Source organism: Hyla sarda, chromosome 13, assembly GCF_029499605.1.
Source record: "Hyla sarda isolate aHylSar1 chromosome 13, aHylSar1.hap1, whole genome shotgun sequence".
NCBI lineage: Eukaryota > Metazoa > Chordata > Amphibia > Anura > Hylidae > Hyla > Hyla sarda.
Genome location: NC_079201.1, coordinates 1,817,184 through 1,834,063, shown reverse-complemented (window position 1 = coordinate 1,834,063; position 16,880 = coordinate 1,817,184). Strand labels below are relative to the sequence as shown.

General features: G+C 47.8%; 1 protein-coding gene and 1 pseudogene across 1 annotated transcript in view; both read right to left on the bottom strand.

Moving 5' to 3' along the window:
* Window positions 1-16,880, bottom strand: part of GSG1L2 (GSG1 like 2) — a gene marked incomplete at its 5' end in the record, with an annotated part of 46,692 nt that overhangs the window by 4,265 nt on the left and 25,547 nt on the right. The window contains 2 exons of the mRNA XM_056550360.1: window positions 543-695; window positions 1,514-1,561. Of these exons, the coding sequence (XP_056406335.1) occupies window positions 543-695; window positions 1,514-1,561 (201 nt within the window). The remainder of the gene's footprint in view (window positions 1-542; window positions 696-1,513; window positions 1,562-16,880) is intronic.
* On the bottom strand, window positions 124-214 carry LOC130297869 (U2 spliceosomal RNA; annotated as a pseudogene).

Below are 16,880 nucleotides of genomic sequence, written 5' to 3'. Positions count from 1 at the left end.
CTCTACCTCATGGTGAGACCCGCAGGTAACAGGTCACATCGGGGCAGCCATCGAGCTGATTCCTCAGAAAAAGCCCCGGAACGCCTCAGTACACCTGCTCCCTACCATGCAGCAGCCATCCCCACCAGCTCCATACTGGCATCGCCTGCCACCGGCATGAAACTGATGAGAACAGATACTACACTTGATCTTAGCCAAAAGGCCGAGAAGCGATAACATAATGTGGAGGATTTGTGGAGCCCTTTCGGTGACATCCGCCATTATTTAGTGTGCAGACTGCGGCTCCGAGAGCCAAAACCCAGTTCTTGTGGAAACTTCTGGAGTTCAGGAGACATAAATCAGAAGGTCCCTCTCACACTCCTCGAATTTCAGGGACTGGCTGCAGTTTTTGGGAACTTTTGTTTTTCTTGGGAGAGCGATCCCATAAATAAGTCTGGACTCAAAGCTCCTGAAAGGAACATATTGTACGGGATAGGACATTGGCCCACATCCCCTCACATCCATGAACCAGAAGAAACCCTAATGTGCATAGAGCGGCTCACCTGATAAAACTGTAAAAATGGCAGCGAAAGCGTTAAGCTTGAGGCCATCAATAACCGAGGTGTAATAGCAAACCTCCACCGACATGAGACTGACTCCTGTGAGGAGCAACGTGATGTACAAGACCTCCGCAACGATGGACAGCCACAAGACCCCTGCACAGAGACACAAGGAACAGCATCACAACCGACCCATTAACCATGTCACAGCCCCGCCCACTGTATGACATCACTGATATAATAGTAATATAATGACGTGATCACAGCCCCTCCCCCTGTATGACATCACTGATATAATAGTAATATAATGAAATGTGATCACAGCCCCACCCCCTGTATGACATCACTGATATAATAGTAATATAATGACGTGATCACAGCCCCACCCCCTATATGACATCACTGATATAATAGTAATATAATGACATGTGATCACAGCCCCACCCCCTGTATGACATCACTGATATAATAGTAATATAATGACGTGATCACAGCCCCGCCCCTGTATGACATCACTGATATAATAGTAATATAATGACGTGATCACAGCCCCGCCCCTGTATGACATCACTGATATAATAGTAATATAATGACTTGATCACAGCCCCGCCCCCTGTATGACATCACTGTTATAATATGATATTGTGATCACAGCTCCACCCCCTGTATGACATCTCTGATATAATAGTAATATAATGACATGTGATCACAGCCCCGCCCCCTGTATGACATCACTGATATAATATGATATTGTGATCACAGCTCCACCCCCTGTATGACATCACTGATATAATATAATGACATGTGATCACTAGATTATCCTATAGGTGCAGGGGCATCAGAGGGTCTCTACATTCATTTACTATAGTTTGGGCTGTGCATGCTGAGGAATGACCACCAGGTGGCAGCACATGGCATAGAGAAGATGAGGTGATCATTATACATTATATCAGCTGGGTCCTTAGGAAGCTCACCTCTGTCTGCAGGGGGCGTAAGGGCGATAAAACTGCGACATTTCTCACCTGGAAAACATAAGACACAAGGAGATTAACAATAAAATAGATAGATAGATATGAGATAGATATTAGATAGATAGATATGAGATAGATAGATGGATATGAGATAGATGGATATGAGATAGATAGATATGAGATAGATATTAGATAGATATGAGATAGAAAGATAGATAGATATGAGATAGATATTAGATAGATAGATATGAGATAGATATTAGATAGATATGAGATAGATATGAGATAGATGGATATGAGATAGATGGATATGAGATAGATGGATATGAGATAGATAGATATGAGATAGATATTAGATAGATATGAGATAGAAAGATAGATAGATATGAGATAGATATTAGATAGATATGAGATAGAAAGATAGCTATGAGATAGATAGATATGAGATAGATTGGATGGATTCCCGGTTATATACAATGTGACCTCGTAACCTTGAGTTAGTACGGAGGAGCATCAGACAACTCCCACCCTCGTCTCTGATTCATCATAGAGACCATTACTGACACCTCCATCCCAGAAGACATCTGTTCTATTACACCCGTCCCCTGACCCCGACCCCACTGGTGATTGAACACGGGGGCGCTGTCTCCTTCCTGTCACTGACAATTTATCCTGACGTCTATGGATCCAGATGTGTGAATAATATAATCCACAAGACTCAGATAAAGCTCTACACAGTGTACAAGATATCACCTCAACACAAATAACACCAAACACTGCCCGATCTATAAGAGATCACGTCAACACAAATAACACCAGACATAACCAAACACTGCCCGATCTACAAGATATCACCTCAACACAAATAACACCAGACATAACCAAACACTGCCCGATCTACAAGATATCACCTCAACGCAAATAACACCAGACATAACCAAACACTGCCCAATCTACAAGATATCACCACAACACAAATAACACCGGACATAACCAAACACTGCCCGATCTACAAGATATCACCTCAACACAAATAACACCAGACATAACCAAACACTGCCCGATCTACAAGATATCACCTCAACACAAATAACACCAGACATAACCAAACACTGCCCGATCTACAAGATATCACCTCAACACAAATAACACCAGACATAACCAAACACTGCCCGATCTACAAGATATCACCTCAACACAAATAACACCAGACATAGCCAAACACTGCCCGATCTACAAGATATCACCTCAACACAAATAACACCAGACATAACCAAACACTGCCCGATCTACAAGATATCACCTCAACACAAATAACACCAGACATAACCAAACACTGCCCGATCTACAAGATATCACCTCAACACAAATAACACCAGACATAACCAAATGCTGCACGATCTACAAGATATCACCACAACACAAATAACACCAGACATAACCAAACACTGCCCGGTCTACAAGATATCACCTCAACACAAAACTCCAGACATAACCAAACACTGCCCGATCTACAAGATATCACCTCAACACAAATAACACCAGACATAACCAAACACTGCCCGATCTACAAGATATCACCTCAACACAAATAACACCAGACATAACCAAACACTGCCCGGTCTACAAGATATCACCTCAACACAAATAACACCGGACATAACCAAACACTGCCCGGTCTACAAGATATCACCTCAACACAATTAACACCGGACCTAACCAAACACTGCCCGATCTACAAGATATCACCTCAACACAAATAACTCCAGACATAACCAAACACTGCCCGATCTACAAGATATCACCTCAACACAAATAACTCCAGACATAACCATACACTGCACGATCTACAAGATATCACCTCAACACAAATAACACCAGATATAACCAAACACTGCCCGGTCTACAAGATATCACCTCAACACAAATAACACCGGACATAACCAAACACTGCCCGGTCTACAAGATATCACCTCAACACAATTAACACCAGACATAACCAAACACTGCCCGATCTACAAGATATCACCTCAACACAAATAACACCAGACTTAACAGAGACAGAGAGAAACATGGCCTGGTCAGATGGATCCAGATCTCTATAGAGAAACATGGCCCGGTCAGATGGATCCAGATCTCTATAGAGAAACATGGCCTGGTCAGATGTATCCAGATCTCTATATAGAAACATGTCCTGGTCAGATGGATCATGATCTCTATAGAGAAACATGGCCTGGTCAGATGGATCCAGATCTCTATAGAGAAACATGGCCTGGTCAGATGTATCCAGATCTCTATATAGAAACATGTCCTGGTCAGATGGATCATGATCTCTATAGAGAAACATGGCCTGGTCAGATGGATCCAGATCTCTATAGAGAAACATGGCCTGGTCAGATGGATCCAGATCTCTATAGAGAAACATGATCTGGTCAGAGGGATCCAGATCTCTGTGGAGAAACATGATCTGCTCAGAGGGATCCAGATCTCTATAGAGAAAAATGGCCTGGTCAGATGGATCCAGATCTCTATAGAGAAACATGACCTGGTCAGATGGATCCAGATCTCTATAGAGAAACATGGCCTGGTCAGATGGATCCAGATCTCTATAGAGAAACATGTCCTGGTCAGATGGATCCAGATCTCTATAGAGAAACATGGCCTGGTCAGATGGATCCAGATCTCTATAGAGAAACATGGCCTGGTCAGATGGATCCAGATCTCTATAGAGAAACATGGCCTGGTCAGATGGATCCAGATCTCTATAGAGAAACATGGCCTGGTCAGATGGATCCAGATCTCTATAGAGAAACATGGCCTGGTCAGATGGATCCAGATCTCTATAAAGAAACATGGCCTGGTCAGATGGATCCAGATCTCTATAGAGAAACATGGCCCGGTCAGATAGATCCAGATCTCTATAGAGAAACATGTCCTGGTCAGATGGATCCAGATCTCTATAGAGAAACATGACCCGGTCAGATGGATCCAGATCTCTATAGAGAAACATGGCCCGGTCAGATGGATCCAGATCTCTATAGAGAAACATGACCCGGTCAGATGGATCCAGATCTCTATAGAGAAACATGGCCTGGTCAGATGGATCCAGATCTCTATAGAGAAACATGTTCTGGTCAGATGGATCCATATCTCTATAGAGAAACATGGCCTGGTCAGATGTATCCAGATCTCTATATAGAAACATGTCCTGGTCAGATGGATCATGATCTCTATAGAGAAACATGGCCTGGTCAGATGGATCCAGATCTCTATAGAGAAACATGGCCTGGTCAGATGTATCCAGATCTCTATAGAGAAACATGGCCTGGTCAGATGGATCATGATCTCTATAGAGAAACATGGCCTGGTCAGATGGATCCAGATCTCTATAGAGAAACATGGCCTGGTCAGATGGATCCAGATCTCTATAGAGAAACATGATCTGGTCAGAGGGATCCAGATCTCTGTGGAGAAACATGATCTGCTCAGAGAGATCCAGATTTCTATAGAGAAACATGGCCTGGTCAGATGGATCCAGATCTCTATAGAGAAACATGACCTGGTCAGATGGATCCAGATCTCTATAGAGAAACATGGCCTGGTCAGATGGATCCAGATCTCTATAGAGAAACATGTCCTGGTCAGATGGATCCAGATCTCTATAGAGAAACATGGCCTGGTCAGATGGATCCAGATCTCTATAGAGAAACATGGCCTGGTCAGATGGATCCAGATCTCTATAGAGAAACATGGCCTGGTCAGATGGATCCAGATCTCTATAGAGAAACATGGCCTGGTCAGATGGATCCAGATCTCTATAGAGAAACATGGCCTGGTCAGATGGATCCAGATCTCTATAAAGAAACATGGCCTGGTCAGATGGATCCAGATCTCTATAGAGAAACATGGCCCGGTCAGATAGATCCAGATCTCTATAGAGAAACATGTCCTGGTCAGATGGATCCAGATCTCTATAGAGAAACATGACCCGGTCAGATGGATCCAGATCTCTATAGAGAAACATGGCCCGGTCAGATGGATCCAGATCTCTATAGAGAAACATGACCCGGTCAGATGGATCCAGATCTCTATAGAGAAACATGGCCTGGTCAGATGGATCCAGATCTCTATAGAGAAACATGTTCTGGTCAGATGGATCCATATCTCTATAGAGAAACATGACCCGGTCAGATAGATCCAGATCTCTATAGAGAAACATGTCCTGGTCAGATGGATCCAGATCTCTATAGAGAAACATGACCCGGTCAGATGGATCCAGATCTCTATAGAGAAACATGGCCCGGTCAGATGGATCCAGATCTCTATAGAGAAACATGACCCGGTCAGATGGATCCAGATCTCTATAGAGAAACATGGCCTGGTCAGATGGATCCAGATCTCTATAGAGAAACATGTTCTGGTCAGATGGATCCATATCTCTATAGAGAAACATGACCCGGTCAGATAGATCCAGATCTCTATAGAGAAACATGGCCTGGTCAGATGGATCCAGATCTCTATAGAGAAACATGGCCTGGTCAGATTAATCCAGATCTCTATAGAGAAACATGTCCTGGTCAGATGGATCCAGATCTCTATAGAGAAACATGACCTGGTCAGATGGATCCAGATCTCTGTAGAGAAACACCATCCACAGGACTGTACGCCATCCACGGGACAGCACACCATGCACGGGACTATACGCCATCCACTGGACTGTACGCCATCCACGGGACAGCACGCCATCCACGGGACAGCACGCCCTCCACGGGAAAGCACGCCCTCCACGGGACTGTACGCCTTCCACGGGACTGTACGCCCTCCACTGGACTGTACACCCTCCACGTGACTGTACGTCATCCACGGGACAGCACGCCCTCCACGGACAGCACGCCCTCCATGGGACAGTACGCCCTCCACGGGACAGTACGCCGTACACAGGACAGTACACCATCCACAGGACTATACACCATTCACATGGGTCTTTTAGTCATGGATTGGTTCCACCACTGCCTCGCTTCCTAACCCTTCACCGTCCTCAGATCTCGATCCTATAGACGTCTCTAGGATGATGTAGATGATGCAGGTTATTCAGGACATGTTAGGACCTCCTGTAACGTGTGGTGGGAACTGTAAGGAGTCATCCTGTCCTCATGGGGCAATATCCCTGAAATATGATGTCTTCACCTAATGGAATTTGTTGTGGGTATTATCTGCTGCCATTCTGGAGGTCACAGGAGGAGACAAGTGGATGCACAGGAACTACTCAGATGGTGTCCAGGGGAAGTCCTGACAGGTCAACCATGGCGACCATTAAGTTCTCATCATGCCCCCTCCATCGTACCAACCTTTGAGTAGATGCATTTGGTCAGGTATATCCCCTTGCAGAGCTCCATCCCAACAACATGATGAAACCTTACTAAGTACTAGAGTTAAGGTCAGGATCGGCCCCTACAGCCCATGAGGGAAGGAGAGGCCCCGAGTCCAGTTGTTGGACCCTCAGAGCCGCTCCTGTCTACCCTAGAGATGGGAGCCGTTCCTGGTTGCAGCGCGGATGCTCTCAGATTGAGTCTCTGGATTTGTAATTGCAATTTTATGCCATGAGGAATAATCTGCCCATGTAAGAAAACAATTGGGCTCCGCATCCTGGCGGTTATATTGGTCATCTATAATGCATGGGGCAAGGAGACGGGTCCCTGAGGGTGACGGGAGTTAGGGCTCAGCAGAAAACAACTACTGCGGCTGCTTTAATATGAGCATAGGGAGAATACAAGAATCCATTGTGTGAAGCCGGGAGCCCCATAACCACATATATTAAAAATCCTTATAGTGGAGGAGCAGGGTCCACAGCAGTACAGAGTATTTCAGGAGAGGGGTGTGCTGATCATGTGGAGGTCACAGGGTGAGAGTTATATAGTGGAGGAGCAGCAGGGTCCACAGCAGTACAGAGTATTTAAGGAGAGGGGTGTGCTGATCATGTGGAGGTCACAGGGTGAGAGTTATATAGTGGAGGAGCAGCAGGGTCCACAGCAGTACAGAGTATTTCAGGAGAGGAGTGTGCCGATCATGTGGAGGTCATAGGGTGAGAGTTATATAGTGGAGGAGCAGGGTCCACAGCAGAACAGAGTATTTCAGGAGAGGAGTGTGCTGATCATGTGGAGGTCATAGGGTGAGAGTTATATAGTGGAGGAGCAGGGTCCACAGCAGCACAGAATATTTCAGGAGAGGAGTGTACTGATCATGTGGGAGGTCACAGGGTGAGAGTTATATAGTGGAGAAGCAGGGTCCACAGCAGTACAGAGTATTTCAGGAGAGCAGTGTGCTGATCATGTGGAGGTCACAGGGTGAGAGTCATATAGTGGAGGAGCAGGGTCCACAGCAGCACAAAGTATTTCAGGAGAGGAGTGTGCTGATCATGTGGAGGTCACAGGGTGAGAGTTATATAGTGGAGGAGCAGGGTACACAGCAGTACAGAGTATTTCAGGAGAGGAGTGTGCTGATAATGTGGAGGTCACAGGGTGAGAGTTATATAGTGGAGGAGCAGGGTCCACAGCAGTACAGAGTATTTCAGGAGAGGAGTGTATTGATCATGTGGAGGTCACAGGGTGAGAGTTATATAGTGGAGGAGCAGGGTCTACAGCAGTACAGAGTATTTTGAGGAGTGTGGTGATCATGTGGGAGGTCACAGGGTGAGAGTTATATAGTGGAGGAGCAGGGTCCACAGCAGTACAGAGTATTTCAGGAGATGAGTGTGCTGATAATGTGGAGGTCACAGGGTGAGAGTTAAATAGTGGAGGAGCAGGGTCCACAGCAGTACAGAGTATTTTGAGGTGTGTGGTGATCATGTGGGAGGTCACAGGGTGAGAGTTATATAGTGGAGGTGCAAGGTCCACAGCAGTACAGAGTATGTCAGGAGAGGAGTGTGCTGATCATGTGGAGGTCACAGGGTGAGAGTTATATAGTGGAGGAGCAGAGTCCACAGCAGTACAGAGTATGTCAGGAGACGAGTGTGCTGATCATGTGGAGGTCACAGGGTGAGAGTTATATAGTGGAGAAGCAGGGTCCACAGCAGTACAGAGTATTTCAGGAGAGCAGTGTGCTGATCATGTGGAGGTCACAGGGTGAGAGTCATATAGTGGAGGAGCAGGGTCCACAGCAGTACAAAGTATTTCAGGAGAGGAGTGTGCTGATCATGTGGAGGTCACAGGGTGAGAGTTATATAGTGGAGGAGCAGGGTACACAGCAGTACAGAGTATTTCAGGAGAGGAGTGTGCTGATAATGTGGAGGTCACAGGGTGAGAGTTATATAGTGGAGGAGCAGGGTCCACAGCAGTACAGAGTATTTCAGGAGAGGAGTGTATTGATCATGTGGAGGTCACAGGGTGAGAGTTATATAGTGGAGGAGCAGGGTCTACAGCAGTACAGAGTATTTTGAGGAGTGTGGTGATCATGTGGGAGGTCACAGGGTGAGAGTTATATAGTGGAGGAGCAGGGTCCACAGCAGTACAGAGTATTTCAGGAGATGAGTGTGCTGATAATGTGGAGGTCACAGGGTGAGAGTTAAATAGTGGAGGAGCAGGGTCCACAGCAGTACAGAGTATTTTGAGGTGTGTGGTGATCATGTGGGAGGTCACAGGGTGAGAGTTATATAGTGGAGGTGCAAGGTCCACAGCAGTACAGAGTATGTCAGGAGAGGAGTGTGCTGATCATGTGGAGGTCACAGGGTGAGAGTTATATAGTGGAGGAGCAGAGTCCACAGCAGTACAGAGTATGTCAGGAGACGAGTGTGCTGATCATGTGGAGGTCACAGGGTGAGAGTTATATAGTGGAGGAGCAGGGTCCACAGCAGTACAGAGTATCTCAGGAGAGGAGTGTGCTGATCATGTGGAGGTCACAGGGTGAGAGTTAAATAGTGGAGGAGCAGGGTCCACAGCAGTACAGAGTATTTTGAGGTGTGTGGTGATCATGTGGGAGGTCACAGGGTGAGAGTTATATAGTGGAGGAGCAGGGCCCACAGCAGTACAGAGTATTTCAGGAGAGGAGTGTACTGATCATATGGAGGTCACAGGGTGAGAGTTATATAGTGGAGGAGCAGGGTCCACAGCAGTACAGAGTATTTCAGGAGAGGAGTGTGCTGATCATGTGGAGGTCACAGGGTGAGAGTCATATAGTGGAGGAGCAGGGTCCACAGCAGTACAGTACAGAGTGTTTCAGGAGAGGAGTGTACTGATCATGTGGAGGTCACAGGGTGAGAGTTATATAGTGGAGGAGCAGGGTCCACAGCAGTACAGAGTATCTCAGGAGAGGAGTGTGCTGATCATGTGGAGGTCACAGGGTGAGAGTTATATAGTGGAGGAGCAGGGCCCACAGCAGTACAGAGTATTTCAGGAGAGGAGTGTTCTGATCATATGGAGGTCACAGGGTGAGAGTTATATAGTGGAGGAGCAGGGTCCACAGCAGTACAGAGTATTTCAGGAGAGGAGTGTACTGATCATGTGGGGGTCACAGGGTGAGAGTTATATAGTGGAGGAGCAGGGTCCACAGCAGTACAGAGTATTTCAGGAGAGGAGTGTGCTGATCATGTGGAGGTCACAGGGTGAGAGTTATATAGTGGAGGAGCAGGGTCCACAGCAGTACAGTACAGAGTGTTTCAGGAGAGGAGTGTACTGATCATGTGGAGGTCACAGGGTGAGAGTTATATAGTGGAGGAGCAGGGTCCACAGCAGTACAGAGTATCTCAGGAGAGGAGTGTGCTGATCATGTGGAGGTCACAGGGTGAGAGTTATATAGTGGAGGAGCAGGGCCCACAGCAGTACAGAGTATTTCAGGAGAGGAGTGTACTGATCATATGGAGGTCACAGGGTGAGAGTTATATAGTGGAGGAGCAGGGTCCACAGCAGTACAGAGTATTTCAGGAGAGGAGTGTACTGATCATGTGGGAGGTCACAGGGTGAGAGTTATATAGTGGAGGAGCAGGGTCCACAGCAGTACAGAGTATTTCAGGAGAGGAGTGTGCTGATCATGTGGAGGTCACAGGGTGAGAGTTATATAGTGGAGGAGCAGGGTCCACAGCATTACAGAGTTTTTCAGGAGAGGAGTGTGCTGATCATGTGGAGGTCATAGGGTGAGAGTTATATAGTGGAGGAGCAGGGTCCACAGCAGCACAGAGTATTTCAGGAGAGGAGTGTACTGATCATGTGGGAGGTCACAGGGTGAGAGTTATATAGTGGAGAAGCATGGTCGACAGCAGTACAGAGTATTTCAGGAGAGCAGTGTGCTGATCATGTGGAGGTCACAGGGTGAGAGTCATATAGTGGAGGAGCAGGGTCCACAGCAGTACAAAGTATTTCAGGAGAGGAGTGTGCTGATCATGTGGAGGTCACAGGGTGAGAGTTATATAGTGGAGGAGCAGGGTACACAGCAGTACAGCGTATTTCAGGAGAGGAGTGTGCTGATAATGTGGAGGTCACAGGGTGAGAGTTATATAGTGGAGGAGCAGGGTCCACAGCAGTACAGAGTATTTCAGGAGAGGAGTGTATTGATCATGTGGAGGTCACAGGGTGAGAGTTATATAGTGGAGGAGCAGGGTCCAGAGCAGTACAGAGTATTTCAGGAGAGGAGTGTGCTGATAATGTGGAGGTCACAGGGTGAGAGTTATATAGTGGAGGAGCAGGGTCCACAGCAGTACAGAGTATTTTGAGGAGTGTGGTGATCATGTGGGAGGTCACAGGGTGAGAGTTATATAGTGGAGGTGCAAGGTCCACAGCAGTACAGAGTATGTCAGGAGAGGAGTGTGCTGATCATGTGGAGGTCACAGGGTGAGAGTTATATAGTGGAGGAGCAGAGTCCACAGCAGCACAGAGTATGTCAGGAGAGGAGTGTGCTGATCATGTAGAGGTCACAGGGTGAGAGTTATATAGTGGAGGAGCAGGGCCCACAGCAGTACAGAGTATTTCAGGAGAGGAGTGTACTGATCATATGGAGGTCACAGGGTGAGAGTTATATAGTGGAGGAGCAGGGTCCACAGCAGTACAGAGTATTTCAGGAGAGGAGTGTGTTGATCATCTGGGAGGTCACAGGGTGAGAGTTATATAGTGGAGGAGCAGGGTCCACAGCAATACAGTACAGAGTGTTTCAGGAGAGGAGTGTACTGATCATGTGGAGGTCACAGGGTGAGAGTTATATAGTGGAGGAGCAGGGTCCACAGCAGTACAGAGTATCTCAGGAGAGGAGTGTGCTGATCATGTGGAGGTCACAGGGTGAGAGTTATATAGTGGAGGAGCAGGGTCCACAGCAGTACAGAGTATTTCAGGAGAGGAGTGTACTGATCATATGGAGGTCACAGGGTGAGAGTTATATAGTGGAGGAGCAGGGTCCACAGCAGTACAGTACAGAGTATTTCAGGAGAGGAGTGTACTGATCATGTGGGGGTTACAGGGTGAGGGTTATATAGTAGAGGAGCAGGGTCCACAGCAGTACAGCGTATTTCAGGAGAGGAGTGTGTTGATCATGTGGGAGGTCACAGGGTGAGAGTTATATAGTGGAGGAGCAGGGTCCACAGCAGTACAGTACAGAGTATTTCAGGAGAGGAGTGTGCTGATCCTGTGGAAATCACAGGGTGAGAGTTATATAGTGGAGGAGCAGGGTCCACAGCAGTACAGAGTATTTCAGGAGAGGAGTGTGCTGATCATGTGGAGGTCACAGGGTGAGAGTCATATAGTGGAGGAGCAGGGTCCACAGCAGTACAGAGTATTTCAGGAGATGAGTGTGCTGATAATGTGGAGGTCACAGGGTGAGAGTTAAATAGTGGAGGAGCAGGGTCCACAGCAGTACAGAGTATTTTGAGGTGTGTGGTGATCATGTGGGAGGTCACAGGGTGAGAGTTATATAGTGGAGGTGCAAGGTCCACAGCAGTACAGAGTATGTCAGGAGAGGAGTGTGCTGATCATGTGGAGGTCACAGGGTGAGAGTTATATAGTGGAGGAGCAGAGTCCACAGCAGTACAGAGTATGTCAGGAGACGAGTGTGCTGATCATGTGGAGGTCACAGGGTGAGAGTTATATAGTGGAGGAGCAGGGTCCACAGCAGTACAGAGTATCTCAGGAGAGGAGTGTGCTGATCATGTGGAGGTCACAGGGTGAGAGTTAAATAGTGGAGGAGCAGGGTCCACAGCAGTACAGAGTATTTTGAGGTGTGTGGTGATCATGTGGGAGGTCACAGGGTGAGAGTTATATAGTGGAGGAGCAGGGCCCACAGCAGTACAGAGTATTTCAGGAGAGGAGTGTACTGATCATATGGAGGTCACAGGGTGAGAGTTATATAGTGGAGGAGCAGGGTCCACAGCAGTACAGAGTATTTCAGGAGAGGAGTGTGCTGATCATGTGGAGGTCACAGGGTGAGAGTCATATAGTGGAGGAGCAGGGTCCACAGCAGTACAGTACAGAGTGTTTCAGGAGAGGAGTGTACTGATCATGTGGAGGTCACAGGGTGAGAGTTATATAGTGGAGGAGCAGGGTCCACAGCAGTACAGAGTATCTCAGGAGAGGAGTGTGCTGATCATGTGGAGGTCACAGGGTGAGAGTTATATAGTGGAGGAGCAGGGCCCACAGCAGTACAGAGTATTTCAGGAGAGGAGTGTTCTGATCATATGGAGGTCACAGGGTGAGAGTTATATAGTGGAGGAGCAGGGTCCACAGCAGTACAGAGTATTTCAGGAGAGGAGTGTACTGATCATGTGGGGGTCACAGGGTGAGAGTTATATAGTGGAGGAGCAGGGTCCACAGCAGTACAGAGTATTTCAGGAGAGGAGTGTGCTGATCATGTGGAGGTCACAGGGTGAGAGTTATATAGTGGAGGAGCAGGGTCCACAGCAGTACAGTACAGAGTGTTTCAGGAGAGGAGTGTACTGATCATGTGGAGGTCACAGGGTGAGAGTTATATAGTGGAGGAGCAGGGTCCACAGCAGTACAGAGTATCTCAGGAGAGGAGTGTGCTGATCATGTGGAGGTCACAGGGTGAGAGTTATATAGTGGAGGAGCAGGGCCCACAGCAGTACAGAGTATTTCAGGAGAGGAGTGTACTGATCATATGGAGGTCACAGGGTGAGAGTTATATAGTGGAGGAGCAGGGTCCACAGCAGTACAGAGTATTTCAGGAGAGGAGTGTACTGATCATGTGGGAGGTCACAGGGTGAGAGTTATATAGTGGAGGAGCAGGGTCCACAGCAGTACAGAGTATTTAAGGAGAGGGGTGTGCTGATCATGTGGAGGTCACAGGGTGAGAGTTATATAGTGGAGGAGCAGGGTCCACAGCATTACAGAGTTTTTCAGGAGAGGAGTGTGCTGATCATGTGGAGGTCATAGGGTGAGAGTTATATAGTGGAGGAGCAGGGTCCACAGCAGCACAGAGTATTTCAGGAGAGGAGTGTACTGATCATGTGGGAGGTCACAGGGTGAGAGTTATATAGTGGAGAAGCATGGTCGACAGCAGTACAGAGTATTTCAGGAGAGCAGTGTGCTGATCATGTGGAGGTCACAGGGTGAGAGTCATATAGTGGAGGAGCAGGGTCCACAGCAGTACAAAGTATTTCAGGAGAGGAGTGTGCTGATCATGTGGAGGTCACAGGGTGAGAGTTATATAGTGGAGGAGCAGGGTACACAGCAGTACAGCGTATTTCAGGAGAGGAGTGTGCTGATAATGTGGAGGTCACAGGGTGAGAGTTATATAGTGGAGGAGCAGGGTCCACAGCAGTACAGAGTATTTCAGGAGAGGAGTGTATTGATCATGTGGAGGTCACAGGGTGAGAGTTATATAGTGGAGGAGCAGGGTCCAGAGCAGTACAGAGTATTTCAGGAGAGGAGTGTGCTGATAATGTGGAGGTCACAGGGTGAGAGTTATATAGTGGAGGAGCAGGGTCCACAGCAGTACAGAGTATTTTGAGGAGTGTGGTGATCATGTGGGAGGTCACAGGGTGAGAGTTATATAGTGGAGGTGCAAGGTCCACAGCAGTACAGAGTATGTCAGGAGAGGAGTGTGCTGATCATGTGGAGGTCACAGGGTGAGAGTTATATAGTGGAGGAGCAGAGTCCACAGCAGCACAGAGTATGTCAGGAGAGGAGTGTGCTGATCATGTGGAGGTCACAGGGTGAGAGTTATATAGTGGAGGAGCAGGGCCCACAGCAGTACAGAGTATTTCAGGAGAGGAGTGTACTGATCATATGGAGGTCACAGGGTGAGAGTTATATAGTGGAGGAGCAGGGTCCACAGCAGTACAGAGTATTTCAGGAGAGGAGTGTGTTGATCATCTGGGAGGTCACAGGGTGAGAGTTATATAGTGGAGGAGCAGGGTCCACAGCAGTACAGTACAGAGTGTTTCAGGAGAGGAGTGTACTGATCATGTGGAGGTCACAGGGTGAGAGTTATATAGTGGAGGAGCAGGGTCCACAGCAGTACAGAGTATCTCAGGAGAGGAGTGTGCTGATCATGTGGAGGTCACAGGGTGAGAGTTATATAGTGGAGGAGCAGGGTCCACAGCAGTACAGAGTATTTCAGGAGAGGAGTGTACTGATCATATGGAGGTCACAGGGTGAGAGTTATATAGTGGAGGAGCAGGGTCCACAGCAGTACAGTACAGAGTATTTCAGGAGAGGAGTGTACTGATCATGTGGGGGTTACAGGGTGAGGGTTATATAGTAGAGGAGCAGGGTCCACAGCAGTACAGCATATTTCAGGAGAGGAGTGTGTTGATCATGTGGGAGGTCACAGGGTGAGAGTTATATAGTGGAGGAGCAGGGTCCACAGCAGTACAGTACAGAGTATTTCAGGAGAGGAGTGTGCTGATCCTGTGGAAATCACAGGGTGAGAGTTATATAGTGGAGGAGCAGGGTCCACAGCAGTACAGAGTATTTCAGGAGAGGAGTGTGCTGATCATGTGGAGGTCACAGGGTGAGAGTCATATAGTGGAGGAGCAGGGTCCACAGCAGTACAGAGTATTTCAGGAGATGAGTGTGCTGATAATGTGGAGGTCACAGGGTGAGAGTTAAATAGTGGAGGAGCAGGGTCCACAGCAGTACAGAGTATTTTGAGGTGTGTGGTGATCATGTGGGAGGTCACAGGGTGAGAGTTATATAGTGGAGGTGCAAGGTCCACAGCAGTACAGAGTATGTCAGGAGAGGAGTGTGCTGATCATGTGGAGGTCACAGGGTGAGAGTTATATAGTGGAGGAGCAGAGTCCACAGCAGTACAGAGTATGTCAGGAGACGAGTGTGCTGATCATGTGGAGGTCACAGGGTGAGAGTTATATAGTGGAGGAGCAGGGTCCACAGCAGTACAGAGTATCTCAGGAGAGGAGTGTGCTGATCATGTGGAGGTCACAGGGTGAGAGTTAAATAGTGGAGGAGCAGGGTCCACAGCAGTACAGAGTATTTTGAGGTGTGTGGTGATCATGTGGGAGGTCACAGGGTGAGAGTTATATAGTGGAGGAGCAGGGCCCACAGCAGTACAGAGTATTTCAGGAGAGGAGTGTACTGATCATATGGAGGTCACAGGGTGAGAGTTATATAGTGGAGGAGCAGGGTCCACAGCAGTACAGAGTATTTCAGGAGAGGAGTGTGCTGATCATGTGGAGGTCACAGGGTGAGAGTTATATAGTGGAGGAGCAGGGTCCACAGCAGTACAGAGTATCTCAGGAGAGGAGTGTGCTGATCATGTGGAGGTCACAGGGTGACAGTTATATAGTGGAGGAGCAGGGCCCACAGCAGTACAGAGTATTTCAGGAGAGGAGTGTTCTGATCATATGGAGGTCACAGGGTGAGAGTTATATAGTGGAGGAGCAGGGTCCACAGCAGTACAGAGTATTTCAGGAGAGGAGTGTACTGATCATGTGGGGGTCACAGGGTGAGAGTTATATAGTGGAGGAGCAGGGTCCACAGCAGTACAGAGTATTTCAGGAGAGGAGTGTGCTGATCATGTGGAGGTCACAGGGTGAGAGTTATATAGTGGAGGAGCAGGGTCCACAGCAGTACAGTACAGAGTGTTTCAGGAGAGGAGTGTACTGATCATGTGGAGGTCACAGGGTGAGAGTTATATAGTGGAGGAGCAGGGTCCACAGCAGTACAGAGTATCTCAGGAGAGGAGTGTGCTGATCATGTGGAGGTCACAGGGTGAGAGTTATATAGTGGAGGAGCAGGGCCCACAGCAGTACAGAGTATTTCAGGAGAGGAGTGTACTGATCATATGGAGGTCACAGGGTGAGAGTTATATAGTGGAGGAGCAGGGTCCACAGCAGTACAGAGTATTTCAGGAGAGGAGTGTACTGATCATGTGGGAGGTCACAGGGTGAGAGTTATATAGTGGAGGAGCAGGGTCCACA